The 25,287-nt window shown below is 42.5% G+C and overlaps 2 protein-coding genes across 3 annotated transcripts in view; both read left to right on the top strand.

Moving 5' to 3' along the window:
* The window catches only part of MAN2B2 (mannosidase alpha class 2B member 2), an 82,231-nt gene extending 68,627 nt beyond the window's left edge, over positions 1-13,604 (top strand). For both annotated transcript variants that reach the window (XM_027836252.1, XM_027836253.1), the window contains 6 exons: positions 1,214-1,324; positions 1,415-1,607; positions 3,567-3,704; positions 6,003-6,115; positions 11,479-11,596; positions 13,359-13,604. In XM_027836252.1, the coding sequence (XP_027692053.1) occupies positions 1,214-1,324; positions 1,415-1,607; positions 3,567-3,704; positions 6,003-6,115; positions 11,479-11,596; positions 13,359-13,456 (771 nt within the window). In that variant the 3' untranslated portion in view covers positions 13,457-13,604. The remainder of the gene's footprint in view (positions 1-1,213; positions 1,325-1,414; positions 1,608-3,566; positions 3,705-6,002; positions 6,116-11,478; positions 11,597-13,358) is intronic.
* An 11,424-nt stretch (positions 13,605-25,028) lies between these two features.
* The window catches only part of LOC114023674, a 28,661-nt gene continuing 28,402 nt past the window's right edge, over positions 25,029-25,287 (top strand). The window contains exon 1 of the mRNA XM_027836441.1: positions 25,029-25,204. Coding sequence (XP_027692242.1) covers positions 25,153-25,204 — 52 coding nt within the window. The 5' untranslated portion in view covers positions 25,029-25,152. The remainder of the gene's footprint in view (positions 25,205-25,287) is intronic.

The raw sequence follows: 25,287 nt of genomic DNA, 5'->3' as shown, positions 1-25,287 counted from the left end.
ACACACACACACACACACACACACACACTTGGATCCTTAAGTCGGATGATATGAACAGTTTTTTGACTTTTCTCACATAATACCAAATTATTTTCCAGGAAAAAAAATGGATCATTTTACAAACCTTGCCATCAGCTTGCCTTCTAAAGCTTATCTGAACAGAATTTTTTCTTTTCCTGAATGAGGTAACGTTATAATTAGAGCCTCACTTATTACACTGGGCTTTAAGACAGTGATGGTCCTAAGGTTTGTTGATTTGTTTAAGGCTTTTCATTCATTCAGCAAACATTTACAAGCCACCTGCTGTATGCAGATGACAGTTCCAGATTCTAGAGTCAGATAAAAAGTCTAAATAAGATCTGAAGCCCCTGTCCACATGGAGCTCTGCAGTCTAATAAGTGGATATGACACATGTGAAGAGAACCGTGCTCCTCAAGAATACATTAGTACAATAGGAAGGTCTGAGGTCTGAGGGGGAATGGTGTTGGTGACCCCTGGCATCAAGAACTATTTCATGGATGTGGTAGCATTGGAATTGGGCTTTGAAGGCATCAGACAAAGAAGGACATTCCAGGGATAGAGAGTCATGTGAGCTAAGGTTTGTGTTGAGCAGGCAGAGAGTGTAGTGTCTGTGGAGAGAGAATTATAAGATAATCTGGAAAGGTGGCTTGGTTCCATATTATGGAGGGCCTTGGAAATCAAGCTAAAGAGTTATTTATCCTGGAGGTAATAGAGAGCCACTGAAGATTTTTTTAACAGAAGAAGGATGTGACCAAATTTATGTATAAAGGTTGTATAGCCTGATACTAAATGGTCCAAGATGCCAGCTTGTCTGATTCTTACAGTTTTTCCTCTATCGTTATCAGCTCTCATTGAACATTGCCATCAGTGTTACTGCATCTTGCAGAGTTCTCTGGCCCTCTTCTAATCTTCTGATTCTAACCACATATTCAGACTTGTTAAAGTTTTTTATCAGAGTAAATAGACTCTAAATGAAGGCCTAAGGATAACTTCCCTAGATTAAAATACATGAGTTTCATAAAAAACTCATAAAGAAGCTCGTGTCTTTTTTTAACGATTTACCTCTGGGTTCGTGCCACATTGGGGTAATTGAGGTTGTTAGACATCTCTCTGACTTCCATATAGCTTTGAGGTATTGCTTGTATTCTGCCCAAAGTCGCTCACTTCATTTCTTGGTCTTTTATGTCTACAGAATTACTATCCCATGGTGCAGACTGCTTTCATTGAAGATAGCAGAACCAGGCTTGTCCTGCTGTCTGAAAGATCGCATGGTGTCTCCAGTCAAGGAAATGGGCAGATAGAGGTAAAAGGAAGAATGGCCTTTTTCCTTGGGTGCTCGTTGAGAGGGATAGTGGAAGAAGTGACCACCCAGGTGACGTTTTTTTTTTAACAGGTGATGCTACATAGGAGACTGTGGAACAACTTTGAGTGGGACCTCTATTACAACCTCACTTTGAACGATAAATCAGTGGTTCAGCCAACTTTGTGGCTCCTCCTAGGACCCAAGCCCGTCACTACTGCTCTGTATCAGATGAGTAGAATGGCTTTGGAACACAAACCATTTGTTATATTTGGAGAATTACCCAGTAAGTAGGAGTCCATTTTCAAAACACTCAGTAGCCTATATTTGGGAAACAGATCATAATCACTGGCAAGTATTTCCTAATGTGATGTAGGAGAAAGAATGCAAAATTTAAAGACACAAGATGTGAGTTCAAGTCCTGGCTCTGCTGTTCACTCACTGTGTGACTAAAGAAATGTTACTATCTCTGGGCCTCAGTTTCTCCCTCTTTAAAATGAGGGAACTGAACTAAATTATTTCAGAGTTCTTTTGTAGTAATAAATCCTGTGTTGAGCCAGGTGCCCAAATGGGATTGTCCTCATTAGGTCATTAGGTCAATGCAGAAATAAGTAAAAATTGCTCACCTTTCAATAGCACTTCTTCAAAACAACCTGGACAAGCAAGTATTCCAAGCATTATTATGGTCATTTTACAGTTGAGGAAACTGAGGCTCAGCAAGATTAAGTACTTTATCCAAGGTCAAACATCAAGTGTTTGAGCCATCAAAACATTGTGCAGGTTTAAAACATTGGGACAAGTACAATAGTTACTTCACCAGGTAATCAATGGTGGGTCTTTTCTCAGAGTCTGAACTACAAGTGGAATATTTTGCCTAAAATTCAAATGAGACTCTCCACTTAAGCTGCCTCAAACTAGTAACCATGAATTTTTCACATTTATTTTTTTAAAGTAGGCAGCTAGGTGGCACAGTAGATAGAGCGCTGGACCTGGACTCAGGAAGACCTGAGTTCAAATGCAGCCTCAGATACTTACCAGTTGTGTGGCCGAGTCACTTAACCTCTGCTTGCCTGTTTCCTCATCCATAAAATGGGAATAGTAATACCCTCACAGGGTTGCTGTGAGAATCAAATGAGATAATAATTGTAAAGCACTTAGCTCAGTGCCTGGCCTATAGTAAGCACTTTATATAAATGTTAGCTGCTATCATCATCATCATCATCATCATCATCATATGAGATAACAAATGTAAAGTGCTTTGCAAGCCTTAAAGCACTATATAAATGCTAGCCATTCTTATTACTACTATTACTATTACTATATATTACTATATAAATCTTGAAAAATCTTCCAAGAAACAAATGCTATATTTAAATTTATTATTACAAAGCAGTTTTTAAAGAAATAAACAGCTAGTTACAATTCGGTACTTTTATCAGTGATCTATGAAATAGCCATTATTTTGACCCTACTCTCCTACATAGACTTGAATTATAACTTGCTGTCATAGCTAAAATTTATGTAGAGGAGAATTAGAATAAAACTCTCTGTAGATCTTTTCAATTTTTCATCTCTTTCTGTCCTAATTTTGTCCTCGAATGCCCTCAGGATGATTTTTCTGAGTTGTGTTTCTGACCAAGCTTTCTGAAAACTGGATTTTTCCTGAACTGCTTCTCACTGCTTTTATCAGTCAGTGCTATTGCTTCTCCATCATATCTTTCAACCAGTATTGTACTGGAGAGTACCGTTGCCCTTGGCTGTCAGATCTCTCCACTTGGCAAGGATGTCCAGGTTTACTGGTTACGGCATTTTCCAGTATCTTTTGATTTCTCTTAATGGCAGTTAATTTACATCAGTTTAGCATCTTTAGGAAATGTTAATTATCAGTGCTGATATCTGTTCTTTAATCCATTTTTAGTTTGGGGTTTGGTTTTTGTTTTTTTTTTTTTGGTATTAGCAGTTAACTTAAATTGGACAGATAGGAGTTACCTGAACTATGTAGCATACTTTCTTGTTTTTTTTTCTTTTTTCCTAGTTTAGAGCAGGCCCCAGACATGGTGGGCTGTAGAACCCACATCAGAGGTAGGAAAGTAGAGCAGAAACAGCACTGAAAAAGTTATGTGGGAAGGCAATAAATTGTTGGCTCACAGTTTTGCAGAATGCTGACACTATTACTAGGTCTCGGCTCTCTTTCCATGTTCTTCACAAATCATGGAGAATACCTTGTTTTTGGTCCATCTTGCAGTTGATAACCAGATGCCACCAGGATACCTCCAGAAAGATGCTCCAACCCTCCCCTCCAGTCTTCACCTCCAGATTCTCAGCATCCCTGGGTGGCAGTACAGCGGTAACCACACAGAACATCTGCAGAATCTGCAGAAAGGTGAGGCAGGCTTTCCTGGGAGGATGGGGGGGGGAGACAGAGGAACTGTTCTTATTGGGCAACTATCCTACCTCAGTTCCCTAAGTAATTACTAGTGACTGTGATGACTGAATGACTTCCCTAGCCCCCTAAGAGCTTTGATTTCAAGTCCATCCCCTGGTCACCCTGGTTACGAGTCCAAATCTCTGTAGTACTTCAAAACCTAGCTTAAGAACTCCCTCTTCCAAAAAAAACCCTTCTATTACTATGACTTCAGCTTAAAGTGACCTCCATATTCCCTGAAATCCTTGAGGAATCTTTGTATGTATACTCATTCTAAAGTAGACTTCCTTCTGTGGGATAATAATAGCTGATATTTATAAAGAGAAGTGTGACTTGCTTGTTTGTTGTTACAAATGACAAATGTTGTTTAAGCTGTTATAAAGAACAAATAACACACCTCACGGGATTGTTATGAGGATCGAATGGAATGGTCTAAGTCGCATGCTTTGCACACCTTAAAGTGCTATATAAACGTTAGTTGCTCTTACTGTTATCATTGATGTTTTTTTTCCCTCTAGAAAACAGAACAAGATAAGTTTGTAACAACAGTGCCTAAGAATTTAAGTGCTGTGTGCCCAGTCCAGTGCTGATTTATGAGACATAAAACATGTGTGATTGTATTCATTCTAATAATAGCTCACATTTCTGAAGTGCTGTAAGGTTTTCAGAGATCTGACTTGGTAGTATAGGTTTTCTTTTCTTTTCTTTTTTATTTACTCACTGTTACTCATGACCAAGTAATTTAATTTCAAAAATTCTTCATTCATTTATAGTGAGTTAGAACAGAAATTTTCTTTCACCCCTCCCCCCCACCTTGCCTCAGTACATATTCAACACACTAAAAGGTCAATGGTAGCCTGGAAGTGGAGAAAGAGATACTTTTTTTATTTAGTATTTTATTTTTCCCCATTACATGTAAAGACAGTTTTTAAAACTTTGAGTTCCAAATTCTCTCCCTTCCTCCCTCCCCACCTCTACCCCCATTGAGAAAGCAAGCAATTTGATATAAGTCATACATGTGTAGTCATGTGAAATATATCCATAATAGTCATGTTGTGAAAGAAAATGTAGGACAGAACAACAACAACAAAAAAAACTCAAAGAAAGTTAAAAAAAAGTATGCTTCAGTCTGTATTCAGACACCATCAGTTCTGTTTCTGGGGATGGATAGCATTTTTCATCATAAGTCCTTCCAATTTGTCTTGGATCATTGTATTGCTGAGAATAGCTAGGTCATTCACAATTATCTTACAATATTGCTGTTACTCTGCACAGATGTCTTACAATATCTTACAGTACCTTACAACATTGCTGTTACTTTGTACATAGTACATTTCACTTTGTTATCAGCCCACGTAAGTCTTTCCAGATTTTTCCTAGAGCATCTTACTCATTATTTCTTAAAGCACCATAGTATTCCAGCATAATCACATACCGCAGCTTGGTCAGCCATTCCCCAATTGATGGGCATCCCTTCAATTTCTAATTCTTTGCACCCAGAAAAGCGCTTCTAGGTAGTATAGGTTTTCTTAGCACCGTTTAAAAGATGGGGAAAGTTTGGCCCAGAGAGAGAGACGTGATTTGCCCAGGGTCACCCACGCCATAGCCGATATTTGACATTGTCTGCCACCAGGGAGAGGCTTCTTTCCATCCGACTGCAGTCCCAATTCTCAGGATACTCACAGTGCACTTGAGGCAATAAAAGCAACCTTGGGACAGTTAGAAAACAACGAAACACTGAATTATGTGTCAGACTGTGAAGTTCACCAAGAGCTGAGGGAAGGGAGGGGGTCATTGTGGGCAGGTGTATTCAGCGAGGGTTCCTGGAAGAGGTAGCACACAGATTGTCCCTGGATGGGAAAAGCTGCGCCCTCGAGAAAGAATGAGGTCAATGTAGATCCCCTTTCATGCTGGCAAACTCCTTGTGCAACGTTCCCCTTGGATGCTTCCTCTGAGCAAGAGGCAAGATGGAGGAGCACAAAGAATACTTGTTAGATTTGAAATCCAAGGACCTGGGTTCAGATTCCAGCTCTGCTCCTTACTACTCGACAAGTCCCTTAGCTTCTGGACCTGTAACAACTCTAAATGTGATAGTTCATCTAAAGATGAGCTCTTTGAGGGCAGGGGTCATGTTTTTGCCTTTCTTTGTATCCCTCCCATTTCAGCGTAGTGGAAAAGGCTTCATAAACCCTTGTTTGATTGAATAATTGATGCTATGATTGACCATCTGCTCCCTGCTTTGTTCTCTTTTTCAAGGTCACAGAAAGGAGAGTGGGCCTGACCTCAGCCGGGTCTTACTCCGGATCTGCCATTTATTTGAGGCAGGAGAAGACCCAGATCTTTCCCAGCCAGTAGCTGTGAACCTGAAGGTAACACCTACCTCTTCCTCCTCCTTTCACCTTGTTGCAATCCCGCCATGAGCAGGGGGTGAGAGGGACTACCTGAAGCAAACCTCACACCTAAGAGACCCAGCCTCACAACAGCTGGTAAATTAGAGGAAGCCTGGCATAGTGAGTAGAGGAGCAGCCTTGAAGCCAGGAAGACCTGGGTTCAGGTCCTGCCTCTGAACCTGCTAGCTTAACTGGTCAACATCACACATAATTCCCCATGTTCCAAAGCTTCACTGATAAGCCTGGAGGGAGGGTCTTGCCACACCAACAAGTTCTCCCTCATCACAAGACTGGACCAGAAAACTCCAGAGATTTGGAATCAAATCCAGAGTTCACCCCAGTGTGTGACTGTGTTAGGCGTCTTGTATGTTTTATCTATTTTCTCTCTCAAGCCACGTGGACTATAGTATACTCTAATGACAAATCATGTTTCCCTCCATCAGCTTTCACCCAAATATTCATTATCATGCTTCTTCTCTTTAGTTCCTAGGTTGCCTCATATGAATGTACCTTCCTAAGATACAAGGCCACCCAACTCCTATTTCTTTTGAATAAGATATACTCATCCAGAGACATGGCCTTTTCATGGTTTTCATTCCACCAAGTCTTGGTGATACAATCATCATGTCCAAACCTTTCCAGCCTGGTAGAAAAAAATAATAGCTACCAAAGTGCCTTTTTGAAGGTTACAAAGATTTTCTTTTTTAGTAACACAAGTATTATCATCATGATTTTATTGATCAGCAAAATTCCAAGAGAGGTTGTGATTTCCCCAGGTCAAAGTACAAGTGAAAACACCCAGAAAACCTTATGGCAAGTTAGATATTCAGCAAGCAGTCATTAAGCACTTAGAGGCTGCTAGGCATTGTGCTTAACACTGGGAAGCACATACTAGGAAAAAGAAAGACAGTCCTTGCCCTCAGGGAGCTTACACTCTAATGATAAAACACTGTCATTTTCTTGTGTCTTCCCATGCCCTCCCTAAAAGCTCTCTCTCTTATAATGAAGTACCAGAGTCAAGCAGAACAAACTTAACATCTTAACCATGTCTGGCCCCACATGCCTCTCTGCTGTGTGTTTCTTCATCTGTCTCCTGTTCTTCAGTCCTGTGGGATCCAGAGTGATCATTCCATAGGTCTGAGGTCTGGTATCTTCAGCCTTGTTTCTTTTCCATCGTGCCGAGGTCCTTGTGTATGTTGTTTTCTGGGTGCTGCTTTCTGGACTCTGAATTACTTCATACAAGCTCCTCAATTTCCCTCCACTCTTTTTCTCCTTCCCCCATGCTCATGAGGCCCCAACAGGACGCATATGGTCCTCTTCAAGGACCCTCCACCATGAGAGCACACATCCTGGAGACAGAATCCTTTTGGTTGAGTGACATACCACTTCCCTTTCCTTGGGTCATGGGAGCTGGGCCTGGCAATACTTAGGTTTCTTCTCTCTGGATGCTTTCTTTTCACATCTCTGAGATCAGACCACCCACTTCCTTTCCTGCTAATAGAGGGTTTCTTTAGGTCTCCTCCTGTTAGCTTTAGACCTTAGCTGTATTCTGTCCCTACAGCCAGCCTTGAGAGAAAGCACCGGTACTCTGTAATGCAGGTGCATTGGACACCTCCATTTTTCACTGCAAAATCTCATTTCAGGGCAGGATGGAAATAGCTGCCCAGAGTCACATAGCTAGTAAGTGAGGCTAGATTTGAACTCAGGTTCTCCTGACTCCAGGACTGGTACTCTATCTACTATGCCACCTAGTTGCCCCCTAGGTCACTTTATGTTATCTCTATATGACTCTAAGGTACATAAAATGTACTGACCTGCATTGGTGAAGGCAGTTTTCTCATCTCAAAATTTCCTTCCTTCTCTAAATGTGTGATGCAGCTGCCATCTGTCAGGGATGTTATTAATTCACTTCCAGAAACATTTATTAATCACCTAATATGTACACAGTACTCAATACTATTAGGTACTCAAGTTGAAACAAAGTTTAAATAAGAAATGGTTTGGTCTTCATGGGGTTTACTGTCTGGAATGGGGATATGACATTTTTTAAAAATCAAACTTAGGCTTCATTAGTGTAGGAAACTTCCAGTATGGAAATTCAGATTGGCACTTGCGTAGCAACTCAAAGTCTCAGGAAGCTGCCTGAAGTTTACAGACCAAGGGATCAGGGAGGGCTTCATAGAGGAAGTGGTGTTTGAGTTAGGATTTAAAGGATGAGTAGGCATTTAGCAGGTGATGAGAGGGAGGGATGCCTCCTAGAAAGATTTGTGAAGGAGATTCCATATGGGTTGGTGGGTTGATTGAATCACAGATGGAAAAGGATTGATTCAGTTATCTATTAGCTGTGGCAGTAGCATAAAACCACCAAACAGGAAATGTTTACCAATGCCTAGTACACAGGAAGTATTGATTCCCGCCTATAAATTTGATCACCACAGGAAGTTCAGCAGCAAGGACCACTTCAAAGTGCTTTTCTCAAGGCCGGCCTCTCCCTTAGCTGAGGAGCCTCCTAGAATTGTAGTGTTGAGGTAGAGAAGAGTCTTTCTAGTGAAGTAAACTGAGGCTCAGGCAAGGAAGGTGACTCATCTGAGGCCAGATAGTGAGTAAGTGGCTGAACCAGCCCCAGCGCAGAAGCTGCCTTGCAGTTGAGAGCCCTCCCCGGCTCCCCTTCTCTGCCGCTAACTGCGTGAGCATTATTAGGGCTGCAGCTGAGGGGTCTGTTAGCAGGGAGGGCCTCATGCAGAGAAGGGGAAAATGAGGTACTGCTACTGCTCCAGGTTCACCAGCCGTAGGCCTTTCCTCCTCCACAATGTGGAGCAGTTCATGTTTTTAGAGCAGCTTTCAGCTGATGGAGCTGGTTGTCTCTCAGCAGCCCTTACCTGTCCTCATCTGCATTTTATAGGTTAGGACGTTGAGGTCCGAACAGGTAACTGATTTGCCCAACATCATGTAGCTAGGGTGTTCCGGCCTCACCAAGGCAGATGCCCGGGGGCCGTAGGGTGGGCCAAAGGCGGAGGATATTTCATCAGGGCAAGAGTGGTCTGCCCATTATTCCTTTATTTTAAAATAACCTGTCATTCTTTTTTTTAATTTTTTTTTTTAACTTTTAGGCAATTGGGGTTAAGTAACTTGCCTAGGGTCACACAGCTAGTAAGTGTCAAGTGTTTGGTCTGAGGCCAGATTTGAACTCCAGTCCTCCTGACTTCAGGGCTGGTGCTGTACCACTGTGCCACCTACCTGCTCCTAATAACCTCTCATTCTAAGCTTAACACTTGGAAAAAATCCAAATAAACAAACTATGAAACTGAAGCCTAATAGTCCTGTAAAATCAGAACAATTGATGTTTTATTAAGAGAGAAAAATAAGAATAGCATGATGGGAACTTTTTTAGAAGGCAGTTCATTTGCTCTGTTTCCTGCCTCTTTTTTCCATCTGTGCTTTTGTAGAGTTTTTGGCCAGTGTGTCTGCATTGCTCTTTTCGTTCTTTTAGACCCATTTAGTATGGGTCTTCACAGAAGTTTTTGCACATTTCTTTGTTGTTGAATTGTTTGGAATTATACGATTGGAGGGATCTTAAAGGTCATCCACTCCAACTTCCTTAGTTTTCAGATGAGGATGTTGAGGACCCCAGAGGGTAAGTGGCTTGCCCAGGAAGTATATACAAGAACCAGGATTTGACCCAATCTTCCAGCTCCAATTCCATTGCTCTCTTCATTGTAAATATTCATTATAAATATTCAAGTTCAATAGTGAGACAGTTTATTCAGCTATTCCCATCATTGAGCATGTGCGTTGACTCCAATTTTGTGGCCGTATAAATAGGTGGTGCAGCAGATAGAATGCTGGGCCTAGGATCAGCAAAATCTGAGTTCAAATCCAGCCTGAGATACCTGCTATCTGTGTGACCTTGAGCAAGTCACTTAACCTTTTTGCTCCCCAGTTTCCTCATCTGTGAAAATGAGGGGGCTGGAGGACTTCTGACTCTAAATCTGTGGCCCTATATAGGTATCAGTCTCGTCATATGTAAAACAAGAAGGTTGAATTCGATGACCTTAAGCTTCCAGTTCTAAGGTTCTTTTTCCCCTACTTGAAGCTCAATGACCTTTATTGTTTTTTCCTCCATCTTTCCGTGTCTTAACCTTCCCATCCAGATTGTGAAGGCAGGAACCGTATCTTACCCATTGTAGCATCCCCCTCAGCACCTACCATGATTCTGGGCACAATTTTTGAATCATTGATTGATTACTATCTTTATTATTGTCCCAGATAAGAGAAAACTGGAACTGTTTCTAATCTGCCCCTTCAGTGTGAATGTTCTTCTTTGGGACCATAGTTAACTCTCAGTTATCCGTGCTTGCTGGGAGAAGCCATGCTACATGAGGACCTCAGAAATGCCCTAGTGGGTCAGATGTTTAGACTCCCCAGCTCAGTGATCTGCCTCAGGTAGTGTCGATTTGGGAGCGTAATACTGATCATCCCAAACTATGATCAGGTTATAGCAGGAGTCTCAGGCCCAAATTGTGTACTTAAAGTTTATGACCCATCTATTTGCACCACTATGAATTTTACTGATGTCTTTTGATTTTCTGTTGCCTAAATTTCCCCCTATATTCCTTTCCTTCCCACTGAGCCATCCTATATAACAACAACAACAAAAAATTTTTTTAAGAAAAAAGAAGGGGGCAGCTAGGTGGCACAGTGGATAAACCTCTAGCCTTGGAGTCAGGAGGACCTGAGTGCAAATCCGGCCTCAGACACATGACACTTACTAGCTGTGTGACCCTGGGCAAGTCACTTAACCCCAATTGCCTCACCAAAAAAAAAGAAGAAGAGAAGAAAAAGACAATCAGCAAAACCAATCAATATATTTTTAAAGTTGTGAAAGTGTGTGCAGTGTTCCACACCTGGGGACTTCCCACCTCTGCAAAGCAGTAGGTGAAGATGTCTTCCCATATCTCTTCTTTGGAACCATGCTTGTTCTTTGTGATTTCACAGCATTCATTTTCAGACATTTGGTGGCGGTCGTCTTTCATTTACAGTGTTGTAGCCATTATTGTTTTCTTGGTGGAACCCATTTTATTTTATTTAGTTAGTTTTTGGCTAGGCAGTGGGGTTAAGTGACTTGCCTAGGGTCACACAGCTAGTAAGTGTCAAGTGTCTGAGGCCACATTTGAACTCAGGTCCTCCCGACTCTAGGGCTGGTGCTCTGTCCGCTGCACCACCTAGCCGCCACCCCCCCCCCGCCCCCGCCCGAGCCCATTTTATTTTAAACAGATTTTTCAAAGAAGTTTCCTGCAGGTCCTGCAAATAACTCAACACTTGATGTCTTTGTTTCTTAACAGTCTCTGCTCCAGAGTCTGGGGACAGTGGCTTCTGTGGAGGAGCGCTCCCTCACAGGGACCTGGGATGTGAAGGACCTGAGTCGCTGGAGGTGGAAAACAGCCAAACTTAAAGGCCAAGGTTTGAGAAATCATAGGTTCATCCCCTTTCTCTCTGTCCCCGTCAGGCCTTCTAGGACTTCAGGCACCTGCTTTGCCTCTAGGTGGCCCAGTTACTGTTCTGCTGTTCACCGGGTCTCATGTCGTCCAGCCTGGACCTCCTTGGGACCTCTGACCACCCTTACCCTCTGCTCTTGGACTGGCCCTCAGCACAGTTTGAAGCAGGCCAGTTTCCTTGGCCTCTCAGCCTCTTCCTGCTATGTCTTTCCCTTCTCCCTCCTTAATAGCTTCCTGTTCCTGAGTCCTTTGTATTTTTCTTTTTTTTTAGCTAGGCAATGGGGTTAAGTGACTTGTCCAGGGTCACACAGCTGGGGAGCGTTAAGTGTCTGAGGCCACATTTGAACTCAGGTCCTCCTGACTCCAGGGCTGGTGCTCTATACACTGCACCACCTAGGTGCCCCAAGTCCTTTGTATTTTAACAAGAATCAAAGCTTTTGAGGAGAAGGATGAAATATCAGGCCATGGCCAATGGTGGTGGGAGAGCACTGGGGAGTATTGACTCCTTCTCCTGAAATCTTTTGGTCTTGGTGCCCTTCAGAAAGCATCACTAGTGCCCATCAGTTCAGAGGAGAGTGGCCAAGCAGGGCTTCCTTACAAGGTCAGGGACAGAATCTTTGAGACCGGCCTCCAGGCTATGCCAGAAGCCACCTGCCAGGGCCTTTCACTGAAGAAGGAACTTAGGGACTAGGGCTAGAAGAGACCAGACAACACAGAATGTAAACTCCTTTAGAGAAGGAGTCGTTTCACCCTTTGTATCTCCGGGGCCTGGCACATAATTGGTGCTTAACAAATGCTTATGGATTGATTGATTGATTGGTTGATTGATTGATTGACTGGAAGGTAGTGTAGAGAACACCGAGTCCAAACCCTCATTTTAGATGTGGGGAAACTGAGTCCCAGGAAAGTTAAGTGACTTGCCCACATTCACGCAGCTGATTGATGATTGAAGGTGGTCTCCTCCTTCAGAGTCAGGTCCTTTCTCTACTAAGACCCACAAGAATGAGGCTTTTTATAGCTCCTCAGATTACTGTTGCCAAGCCTGACAGATATCTGGTGTTTATTTGGTTGTCGGTTAATTCCCTGTCCCTTGGGCAGACTTTTTCCCTCTCAGTTCTGCATTATGGGTTCCCATCTAAGGGAATGAGCCAAAGAGGAAGGAGGACATTGTTAAAGGCCCACCTAGATTTTCTTGGTTCTAACTGTTCAGCACCTTCTTCTCAGGTCACTCTGCCTTCATCTGAACCAATTCCCAACCAGATCAATGACAGAGATAGTGTATTACTGAGGAAAATGACCACCCAGTGTCATCAGTCCAGAGAGTGCAGAGGCCTCTGATAGAGCAGAAAGAGAGAAGGCCACACCTGGTGTCTCTGCTACTGACCAACCGTGTGAGCCTGGGCCAGTAGGAGCCTCTGTCTTAGCTTAGTATCTTCATGCATAGACTGAGGAAGCAGAACTAGAATATTCCCTAACATCCTTCCCGCTCTGAACACTCTGTGTGCTAAGGCCCCTCCAGCTGCGACATTCGCTATTTTCCAACTCTAAGTCTGTGTTCTAAGTTTCCCATCAGCTCTCACAGTCTCTGGTCCAGGCTGAAGAGTTGCCCTGAAAGAGGTGGGGAACTGGGCAGTTAGGAGGGATAAGTGAAATTAATGACTAGAATTAAGAACTAGTGACTAGAACATTAGAACCAAGGTCAGAACTAACCCTTCTGTCCTTTCCAGACTTCCACAGGTCTTCCAAGACGCCTTTGGGAAACTCCACCTTCGTTCTGTACCCGAAGGAAATAAAGACCTTCTTTATCCATTTTCAAGAGCAATGAAATGCTTATTAACTATCCCTGCAACTGTCCTGAATGTCTTTGAAGCCTTGCATGTAGCCTGCCAAAGGAATATTTAAGGCCTGTGTGAATTTATGGAGGGAGAAAGATGTAAATTTTGTAATAAACTGTAAATTATGATGCCAAGTAAGAACTGTCTGTGGCTTTTTCTTCTCCTGGACATAAAAAGTGCAGCCCCTGTTTGCTCTGAGCCCCCTCCCTAATCCCAGCTGCCTCTGTCCCTCCTTCATGAATATGACAAACATGGGGCCTAGGAAGAACTGGGGAAAAGCCAAGGGAGATGACAAGAGAGCTCCCATTTCTAGGTATTTGAGGCTCTCAAAGTGCTTTCCTCCTTACAGAGCTGTGAGGTAGGTTGTGTGGTCCTATTTTTCTCCATTATGTAGATAAGACTCAGAGAAAAGTGACCTGTCCAAAGTCCCCAAGCATTAAACGTCAGGGCAAGACAGCATTAAGTGCCTACTATGTGAAAGAAAGGTGACAGGCTAAGCCCTGGTGATAGAATAACTAGCTTTTATATTGCACTTTGCGGTTTGCAAAATACTATCTCATTTTATCCTTACAGCAGGCACGGGAATGGTAAATACCTCCTTTACCAACCTAAGGGAATGATCCAAGGAGGACATCGTTAAAGGCCCACCTGGATTTTCCTGGGTCTAGCTATTCAGCGCCTTCTCCAGTCACTCTGCCTTCATCTGAACCAATTCCCAACCAGATCAATGACAGGGATAGTGTATCACTGAGCTGCTTCCAGCAGGTGAAGGCTGGAAAATGACAACCCAGTATCTTCAGTCCAGAGAGTGCAGAGGCCTCTGATAGAGCAGAAAGAGAGCAGGCCGCACCTGGCGTCTCTGCTACCAACCAACCGTGTGACCCTGGGCCAGTAGGAGCCTCTGTCTTAGCTTAGTATCTTCATAGATAGACTGAGGAGGTAGGTGCTATTATTATCCCCATTTACAGATGAGGAAACTGAGGCAGGCAAAGGTTAAGTGACTTGCTCAGGATCACAGCCAATAACTATCTGAGTCCAGGCTTGAACTCAAGTCTTCCTGATTACACATCCATTGCTCTATCCACCAAGATACCTAACTGCCTCTACAAAGACAAAATTGAAACATTCTGTACAGTAAAGGAGTTTACATTCCTCTGGATTCCCACCTGAGTCTTCTAACTCCAAACACAGTCCTTTGTCTGCCACAGCAGCGTTGTTAAAGTCAAAGAGAAACAAATCCCTACTTAGAAAAGTACAATGGTACATTATCTGTACTGTATTGTATTTTTATTTATTATGTTAAACATTTCCCAATTACTTTTTAATCTGGTTGGGGCACTCTGGAGTTTTGCCAGCAGCTTAGCAGTGAGTTTAACACATCTTTAGCTACGCTGTGATCTCTAAAGAATGAGGTGGGAGGTGAACTCAGAAATGGAATTAAGGAGGAAAAATAGCAGTTACTCAGCTCTTCAGAAGGTTAGGTAGTCAATAGGTGCTGTGGCTTTTTGGAACAAAGAAGGGAAGAAAAGCTGTAGATATTTGTACTCAACAAATATTTGCTGAGTATTAACTCATACCAGCTTCTATTAAAGTCCTCAGGTAACTAACCCTTGATTTTCAAAGGTCTGTCAGTGTTGGGAGAATTTTCCCATGGGAGTTCTAGCTTCTCTTGGCAGAAGCTGAGGGTCACAACCTGTTGCGTGGCAAAAACAAGGAAGTCTCACAAGACCTCTCCTTTGCTGACACACAGCTCCCACGGTTGGCTCGGCTCTCCTCTCACTGGGAGAAAAGTCCTACTCATACCCCTGACACGAGGGCTGCAGGTGTCCAGCAGACTTGGTGATTGGTTATCACGTGGAGATCATGCTTTGATCAGGTGTTACTAAGGATATAAAAGAAAGTTACTAGCACTTAATAAACGCAGCTTCTGCTGTCTCCCGCCTCATCAATGTGCCTCCGGGTTAAGAGTATTGAGCTGGTCTCACGCTCACCACTGCAGCGGTCAAGTCATGCCAGTGAAATGCAAATTCTGCTGGACTTCCCGGGATGGAAGGCCTTCTTGGGATCACAGATCTAAAGCGAGAAGGAACCTCAGAGGACATCTAGTGCAATCCTCTCCTTTTATAAAAGCAAACAGACCCAGAGACATGATGTGACTTGCCTTAGGTCACACAGGTAGCAAGAGGCTATGGTGGAATTTGAACCAAGACCTCAGTGTCTCCAATAGTTTGTGTGTGTGTGAATGATTATTTATTTTTAGTTTGCAACATTTCCATAAGACTTTTTTTTTTTTTTTTTGCTTTTTGGTGAGGCAGTCGGGGTTAAGTGACTTGCCCACGTTCACACAGCTAGTAAGTGTCAAGTGTCTGAGGCCAGATTTGAACTCAGTCCATAAGATTTTGAGTTTTAAATTTTCTCCCCCACCCAGTCGTCCATATTCTTATCTCCTTTGCTCGTGCTGTTTCCCTGTGCTGAAAACAAAAGGCCCAGCTGAAGTGTCACCTCCGCTGGACCCATACTTTCACATGGACGCATCCTGTACGTATCATTTGTACATCTCATCTCTCCCCAGTGGCTTGTGGATTCCTTGAGGGAGGGCAGAGCAGGTGTTCCATGCTTACCCAGAGTATTCAGGTCAAGTCTAGGGTGGATGCTCAGTTAATACTTGGAGAACCATCAAGACGAGTAGTTTGACAAAGCTGAGGAGATAGAACCCTTCTGGTGGAGAAGTGGGAGAATGAATTCCTCAACTCTACCTATTAAAGCCTAGTTCAGGTAACTTCCCTGGGGGAAACTGATCTCCCCTTCCTCCAGTTGTGGTACTTTGCCTAGGATCTTTGAACCGACCTCATTTTGCCTTGTGTCATTTCTTTGTGTATTTGTCCTCTCCCCTTCCATTTCAGACCCCCAAGTTAGAGCATTAGCTCCTGGAGAGCCGGGCCTATGTTGTGTCTATCTTTGTATCTACAGTGCCTAGAAGAGGGCCTTGCACATCGTAGGCCCTTCATAAGGGTCAAAAGCAATTGAAATGGTACTTGTGAGACAGTAGGTGACCTTGTATAGTATCTCTATATCCTTGTATGATTTCTACTATTCATTGAACACACATTTATGAGGTCCCCACCATGTGCAACATGTACAAAATAAGTCCAGGCTGCTGAAAGTAGGAAGCGGAGTGGTGGAACCCATACAAGGCATTTGGGTACCCCAGGCAAACGGTCATGATGCATGCAGGAAATGTAACATGCATCCTTGTGGATTAGGGAGAGTAGGCTTTTCTGGCATTAAAAATATGCATGCCTGTATAAAGTCATGTCAAAATGACTCATATCCAGTAATATATGTACATATATACAGATATACATATGTATTTTTAATATAATGATGTTTACATATAATAATATATTTTAAGGTTTGATCTGCAAACCTTAGAAATTTATAAAATATCAATTATTATTATTACTGCCCCCTCTAACTCATTGTGCTCTATGAAGCTGTCTACTTTGTCCGCCCCTAGTATTAGCTCTGGAGAAAAATAAGCACTTGCCTGCATTCTGGGTTTTTGGGGGGAGTGAAGGCTGTCATTGAGAGCATTAGCCCACCTGTTGCTTAGTATGTGACCCACGTGGGTACATGCCAGCGATCCCACTGCCAAGAGTGTCCCTTTGTGTCAGTGTGGAATGTTACCCCAAAAACGTGTGAAGTAGCGCTCAGGACATGCCGTGTGACCTTGAGCAAGTTCTTTCGTCTCTGGGCCTAAATTTTCCTGATCCATTAAAAAAAAAAAAAAAGCGGGGGATTAGACTAACTAACTAAGCTTCCTTCTGGTGTTAACATTCCGTGATCAAAGGCCCTTTCACCTCTAATGTCCCCCATTCTAAGGTCTCCCCCAACTCTAACATTTTACATTCTGAGGACCTTTCTAGTTCTGACATTCAATATTAGTGGGATTGAACTCCAATAGAAGAAACAAGCCACCCAACCATACAGAGCAATCCTTTTAGACCATGCATTGACTTAGAAAACCACCTATTGATACTATCTGTTTTATTATGTTTTTATTTATTTTGTTAAATATTTTCTAGGTACATTTTAATTTGGTTTGAGCCACACTTGGGAGTGAGTACTATGAGCTAAGGGCCACGTGTTTGACACCCTCTGCTCCACATTATAAGGTTCCTTCCATCTCTGACGTTCTACAAAGGTCCCTTCCGGCTTTTCCACTCTGTGTTCTAATGTTCCTTCCGGCTCTTCATTCTAAGGTCCCTCCCACCATTCACATTCCGTGACTACATAGTAGAAATAACTGTGCCAGAAAGGGGAGAGGTGGGTGGGGGACTTGGTGAAAGAAGCAGTGAATGAGATCTTGTCTGTGTTAATTTTGGCAGTGATGGTTTCTATTTGATGAGGCATTTCAGAAGAAGCACTGACAATGACCTTTATCATTCAGTGCCGTCCATCTCTCCCACCAAGATGTGAAAGGTTTTCACTTGTCAAAGTTTCTGCTTTTAACAGCTGAGTTCAATTCAACAGCCTTGGTTTTCGTTTGATTTTTTTTTTCTTCTGTAGTCTACCCAGCCTCTTGCCTCACCTATGGCACACTGCTAAATGTCTGTCCTCTTAGAAAATGTCACACCCTTTGTGACAAAGGAATTAGACCCCGTCTTCACCTTTGATGAATAGAAATCATGCACCCACCAGCATTCAGGAGTCTTTAAAGAAGATGCCTGTTTTTAGTCTCTTGCATAATCACACATTTTTCTGCACGTAGGTTTGAATGCTGAGTGGGAGGCAGAGTCAGGAGACCTGGGCCCAACTCTGCCATTTAATAGTCCTATAAGCCTGGATAACTCAACCTTCATTTCCTCATATGTAAGTGATCACGGTAGGTGAGCTTTAAGGCCCCTTCCAAACACAACCTATAAACCTGATTTTCCCATCCTATGGTTCTAGAAAGGAGAAAGTATAAGATGGAGACTAGAACCCTGGGCTGGAATCAATAAATGAGTCTGGTCCAAGCATTAGTACTTTTGTGAAACAGAGAGCACTGGACTTGGAATCGGGTCCAAAATTCAAGTCCTGCATCCAGCACTTAACCCCAATAACATTTGTTGAGTTGTTACCAATAGATAACAACCTTTCTGAAACCTCTGTTTCCTCATCTCTAAAGTAAGTATAATAATATGTGTAATACCCTCCTCACTGGGCTGGTGTGTCAGCCTTAAAGGCCTGTGTAAATGTGAATTATGACCTAGGAAAGGTTAATTCATTTCTCTGAGCCTCAGTTTTCACATCTCCTGCATGTCAGTTGACCTTGGTTTTCTCAGGAAAGTAGGAGGCAAAACTGTCTCCTGAGAGGGAAGGGGCAGAAGGGGACTTCTCCCAGCAGAGGACCTCCCCTCCCACTTCATAAAGTAGATTGAAGACATTCCCCCTTAATTCCCTCACATCCTCTTCACTGTACCTCAGGACTTCTCTATGTATTCACCTAACCCCTTTTCATTTGTTTCAGTCTCAAACAAGGGATGATGTGGCTGTCTCCTTCTCAAGGCCAGTACCTTCCATTTTGTCTTTGGTCCCAGAGCCTCCTGGCTCCTTCAGAAGCCTGGACTACAGATCATTCCTGCTTTCTTCCTCTTCAATCTCTCCCTTTTTCTAGGCTTTTTCCCCCTTTCCTACAGACATACTCTGGCCTCCACTATCCTTTTGAGCCTACTATTTTCCTCAAGCTATTTCCCTCTCTCTTTTCGTCCTCTCACTGCTAAATTCTAAGAAAAAGCACTGTGAACTAGTTCTCTCTCTTTCTTTATCACGCACTCACTCTTAAATTCCTTGCAGTCTGGCTTCAGACCTCATCACTCCACCGAACCTGCTTTCTTAGAGCACACCAGTGACCAATGTTTACTACGAGCCTCAGTTTCCTCATCTATAAAATGAAAAGATTGGACTAGATGGCCTGTCAGTCCTTCTGACTCTATGATCTGATGAATCTGATAGCCTTGCCTCAGTCCTCATTCTTCCTAATTTTTTTTTTTATAATACTCGGCATTGTTAATAACTCCTTCCTCCTTCAGGGGTTCTTAACCTGGGGTCCATAGGGTGTTTTTTTTAATTAATATTTTGATAACTATATTTTAAGATAGTTGCTGCCCTTTGCAATCCCATGTATTTTATGTATTTAAAAATAATCCAAGAATGGGCGCATAGGTTTCACAGACTACCAAATAGGCCCACAACACAGAAAAGGTTAAGAACCCCATGTCCTAGATACCTCCCCTCCCTTGGCTTCTGGGGCACTGTTTCTCCAGGTTTTCCTTTACTAGCTTGACTGTTCTTTCTTGGTTTCATTTCCTGAGTCATCTACCCCAGAGTTGTATCCTGGGTCCCCTCCTTTTTTTATACCCTCTTCTTTGGTGATCTCATCCATTCCCATGGGTTGACTTTGTCCAGATCACTCCCAAATTTATATACTTTATCCTGAACTCTAGTCCTGCAGTTATCTGTTGGATATCTTCATCTGAACATCCCCTCAACTCTCAAAATCACCGATCCAAAACAGACCTCGTCATCCTCCTATCGAAACCACCCAACCTCTTCTACTTCTCTATTTTTGTTAATGGCATCAGCAATTTTCTAATAACAATGATACCTAGCATTTATATAGTGCTTTAAAGTTTAGAGTACTTTACATATGTTAACACAGTTGATCCTCACAACATCCCTGAGAGGTAGGTGCCATTATTATCCCCATTTTACAGATGAGGAAACTGAGGCACCAAGAGGTTAAATGACTTGCCCAAACTCCTAAATCTAATATGTGGCTGGATCTAGTAAGTGACAGATCTTTCTGACTCCACATCCCTCACTCCTTTTGTTATGCCACCTAGATACCTCTAAATCAATGCTTTGTGGTCATCCTTCAGCTCTCTCTTCCCTGTTACCACTACGTTCATCCATTTGCCAAGTTCTGTCAGTTCTATTTCTACAACCTCTTTTGCCTCTGTACCTTTCCATTCTCACAGACACCACCCTGAGACACCGTGTGACCTGGGACAAATCACTTAACCTCTGCCTCAGTTTACTCAAAATAGGGACAATAATTAGACCTACCTCCCAGGGTTATTGTGAAGATCAAATGAGATAATAATTGTGAAGGGCTCGAGCATTAATTTAAACTGCTTCCCTTACCCTAATTCAGATCCTTATCACTTCTCACCTGTAGTATCAATAGATTGGCATTTGTTAAGTGCCTACTATGTGCCCAAGAGTGTGCTAGACACTGGGCTTAAAAGATAATAAATGAAATGATTCTTACTCTCAAAGAGCCTCCATCTTCGCTTTCTCCTTTCTCTCCCCTCTCCAATCCATTCTTCTCAGAGTCACCAGACTAATCTTGCCAAAGTATACCCTGTCTTATCAATTCTGTTTAAAAACCATGACACTTCCCATTGCCTTACGATAAAACTCAAGCTCTTTATCCTGACCTAGAAGACCGTTCACCCCAGCTTACCTTTTCTGGTGGCCTCTTTCACATTGCTTCCCTTCACATACTATGTTCTAATCAAATTAGACATCTGGCTCTGTCCCAGATTTAGGTGCTACCTCCAGGTATCCATCATGCCTGCAATGTACTCCTTCCTCATCTTCTCATTTCAGAAACTTTCTTGATCAAACACCAGTCCAGATGTTGCTTTCTCTATAAAACTTTCCCTTATCCCCCCACCAAAGGCATTTTTCCTTCCTCCAAGTTTTCTACAACACTCTCTCTCTGGATCTCTCCTCTCCTCCCCTTCCCATCACATATTGCCTTGCATTATGCTTATCAGCATAAATGCCACATGCCCACCTCCCCATAGAACATAAGCTTTTTGAAGGCAGAAACTGTGTTTATTTCCAGTCTTCTCATCCTCAATGCCTTGCATATAGTAGGCCCTTAATAAATATTCATTGAATTCAGTTGAATGGAATAGAACTATAGTGTGGTATCAAGGAAAGAGCACAGCTTTTGGAACCAAAGGACCTGGCTTCAGGTAGCTCTGCTACCTGTGTGAATTAGGTAAATGAGAGGCTGGTGAGTGGTATGGTGGATAGAGCACCAGGCCTAGAGTTAGGAAGACCTGAGTTCAAGTGTGACCTCAGATACTTACTAGCTGTGTGACTCTGCTTTGTCTGCCCCAGTTTCCTTATCTGTAAAATGGGAATAATAATAACACCTACCTCATAAGATTTTTGTGAGTATCAAATGAGATAATAATTATAAAGCACTTAGTACAGTGCTTGGCACATGGCAAGCAGTATATAAATGTTAGTTATTATTATTATTATATTACTTCACCTCTCTGAGGCTTCTTCCTTTATAAAATGAGGAGGTTGGACTCAATTATGTCCAAGGTTCTTTCTAGCTCTAATCTGGGATACAATGAGGTTCTCATCATTGCTGGAACCTCCCCTTAAGCTATAGAATGTTTCTAAGCTAGAAAATGTCCAACCTCTTTGAACCCGATATCCCATTACTAGGCATATACCCTCAGAAGGTCTTTGATAAAAAGAAAGGCTCCCTATACACCAAAATATTTCCAGCATCACCTTATATGGGGGCAAAGAATTGGAAACAAAGTAGATGAGAATTAGTTGAGGAGTGGCTAAAAAAATTGTGCTATATCAACATAATAAAATGTTACTCTGTGGTAACAAATAAGATGTATACAGAGGAGCATGAAAGACCTCCACGAACTGATGCAAAGTGAAGGGAGCAGAGCCAAAGAAATAATATGACTGCTACAATGTACCTGAAAATAACAGCCATCACGAAACAACTGAAAGGGAATATTATAGAATTACAAGGTATAAGTGTGGTCTCTTTACTCTCTTTAGAGATGGGGGTCTTTGGGTCTAGAACGTTGATAGATTTTTTTGATATATTGATTGATTTTGCTGATTTTTTACTTCCTCTTTTCTCTTAAAAAAAAATTCTCCCTTCTAAGAGATGGCTCTATGTGAGGGCTGTGGGGAAGAGAGGGGGGGTGGGAAATGTAGGTGATGTTAAAACAAAATACACTGATAAATTTATATATTTTTTAAAAGTTTATGAGTCAGGAATATCTGTTTCAGAGGTTACAAGTGTAGTGCCTCGTCAAAACTTGAGGTTAGAACATCCCACTTTGTCACATCAGTTCTGCTCGCTTTCCTTTTCTGGAAAACTGAATCACTCTAATGTTCTGTGACTGAAAAGGTCAACTATGTGTGGGCTGGACTTTTTTTTTTAAATGGATATAAGTAGATTGTCTATTACTGAAAAGTAAACCACAGCCTGCACATATTTCAGGATGTCCCCTCCTTTTTAAAGAAGTCCCTGACAAATTATTCAATAGGAGCAACTGAATTCTACTATCCATCCTCCCTATCCCCCACTCAACTCATGTGCATTAAAAATATAGATTTCACTATTGCTCAAATCTCACCAAAATAAGCCTAATAATTCCAGCAGTGGGAGGAAGGGCCAGCATAGAACAAGGGTGGGTTAGTGAAAGGGCCCCAGATTTAGCATAGAAGGATCTGGCTTCAAGCCTCAGTTTGAATATTTATTTGCTTTTTTGATCTTAAGCACACTTACCTTCAGAGCCTCAGTTTCCTCATCTGTGAATCAAGCATGCTTATATTGCAGTACATACCCAGCAAGGTTATTGTGAGAGTGAAACAAGATTATGTGTGTGTGTGTGTATGTGTGTGTGTGTGTGTGTGTGTGTGTGTGTGTGGTGTTTTGAAAAGTGTGGTGATGATGATGATGATGATGATGATGATGATGAAAAAAATAATAATAATAGCTCAGGTTTATGTAATACTTTATGGTTTGTAAAATACTACAAATTTTATATAATTTTTCCCCCACAACATAGGTGGGAAATGTTAGAGGGCATGGAGTCAGGAAACCTGAGTTCAAATCCAGCCTCAGATGCTTACTAGCTATGTGTCCCTGGGTAAGTCACTTGACCTTTGCCTCAATTTCCTCAACTGTAAAATGGGGGTAATAATGGCACCTACCTCCTAGAATTGTTGCAAGGATCGAATGAGATATTTATAAAGTGCTTGGCACAGTACCTGACTTAATAAATCGAGTATTTAATAGGTACTTTTTTTCCTTCTGACCAGGACATAATACAACAGGTATTATGACACCTCTGGGCAGTTTCACATAAGACACAGTATCACAGGTATCATAGATTTAGAGCTACAAGGAATCTCTAACTCCCTCATTTTACAGGTGGAAGTAATTAAGGCCAATGAAGCTATCAGTATACCTGGGAGCTGAGCCTTTCTTAGTGCAGCCCACAATTTCAGCAACTGTTTTGGCCATCATCATCTACTTTTCACTGTCATTGACTTTGAAGTCCACTAAAAAAAAACTCAGATCTTCTTCAGACAAACTGTAGTTTACTCTTGCCTCCCCCATCTTCTTGGAATGGAAGAGAGAGAGGGAGTAAGAAAGGTAAGCCATGGATTCTAAGGATAAGATCTTAGATTCATGTATTTATGGCGGGGAGGGGGGCATTAAAATGAGAGCGTAAGGGAGAGGGAGAGAAAGCAAAGAGGAAGGAAGAGAAGGAGGGAAGGATAGTGGAACAGGGAGAGGGAAAGAGGAAGCAAAGGAGAGAAAGGAAGGGAAGAAGAAAGAGGAAGGGAGGAAAAGAGGGAGAGAAAGAAAAACAGAGAGAGAGGAAGGGAGGAAGTGGAGAGAGAAGGAGGAAGGGAGTTGATTTTCTGAACCCATGTCAGTCTCTAGCTACCTTTATTCCTATTAAATGTCATCTTATGACAAATGTTAGTAGGAGTAGAAACCTTCAGATGTGGTAAAAGAGACAGTTGGCTGTGCACCTTTCAGATAGCCAGCACCAAGCAAGCACTTCAATGAGGGCCATGGCAGTCTTCTTATTAATCATGACACCAACTGCAGAATGACAGAGATAGAAGGGAGTGTGGAACACCAAATGCTGGGGAGATGTGGACATTTTGCAGTCTAGGCCAACCCCACCTGGGATTTCCTTGAAGTCTACTTTTGGCTCAAATAGACTTGGAAAGCATTTACATTTGGACTGAAAGCTGCCCGAAGCAAAGTGAGGTTGTGTCTGATGATAGAAAGGGTGTGGAAGGCAGATGACCTGGGTTTAAATCCTTGCTTTGCATGAACTTGCTGCATGATCTCAGATAAGTCAGTTTTCCATTTTGGTCCTCAATTTCCTCGTCTGAAAAAGAAATTGTGTGACCTACACACTCAAAACTACTTACGACAAAAGGACTTTGTAAACCTTAAGATGCTATAGAAATAGAAGTTGTTGTTATTATTATTTTGCACAGTGAAATGTTCAGTTTGTTCCCTGGACCTACGTCTTCCCTGCCTCTCAAAGATGGTGGGCCCACTTGTCCATAAGATGAGGTAGGTGGGGCCCCTGGTGCCTCTGCATTAATGTGCTATGTGCTACTGTCAGTAGTCCTTCATGGTCTTTGGGGTTTTGAGTTCCTGTCTCTGGTGTGGTCTCAAGGTCTTCCTCCTCTCAGCAGTGAGCACAGACAGACTTCACAAGAGGATCGTCTGAAATAAACAGCTACTATCCATCTCTGTGCAAAGGAAAATGTAGCTGCCCATTGAGGAAGTCACTGAAGCTGGAGCTGACAGTGGGGCCTGCCTGACATGGCCAGGGTGCTGGAATTGATTCTTCTCGTGGCTCCCTGTGGGTACCTAGGTAAGAACCTCTCTTACAGAATATTCTCTCTCATATTCTCTCTCTCTCTCTCTCTCTCTCTCTCTCTCTCTCTCTCTCTCTCT

Source organism: Vombatus ursinus, unplaced genomic scaffold, assembly GCF_900497805.2.
Source record: "Vombatus ursinus unplaced genomic scaffold, bare-nosed wombat genome assembly UNPS02014818.1, whole genome shotgun sequence".
In the NCBI taxonomy this organism is placed as follows: Eukaryota; Metazoa; Chordata; class Mammalia; order Diprotodontia; family Vombatidae; genus Vombatus; species Vombatus ursinus.
The sequence above is the reverse complement of the archived record's forward strand: the minus strand, read 5'-3'. Positions and strand labels throughout refer to the sequence as shown.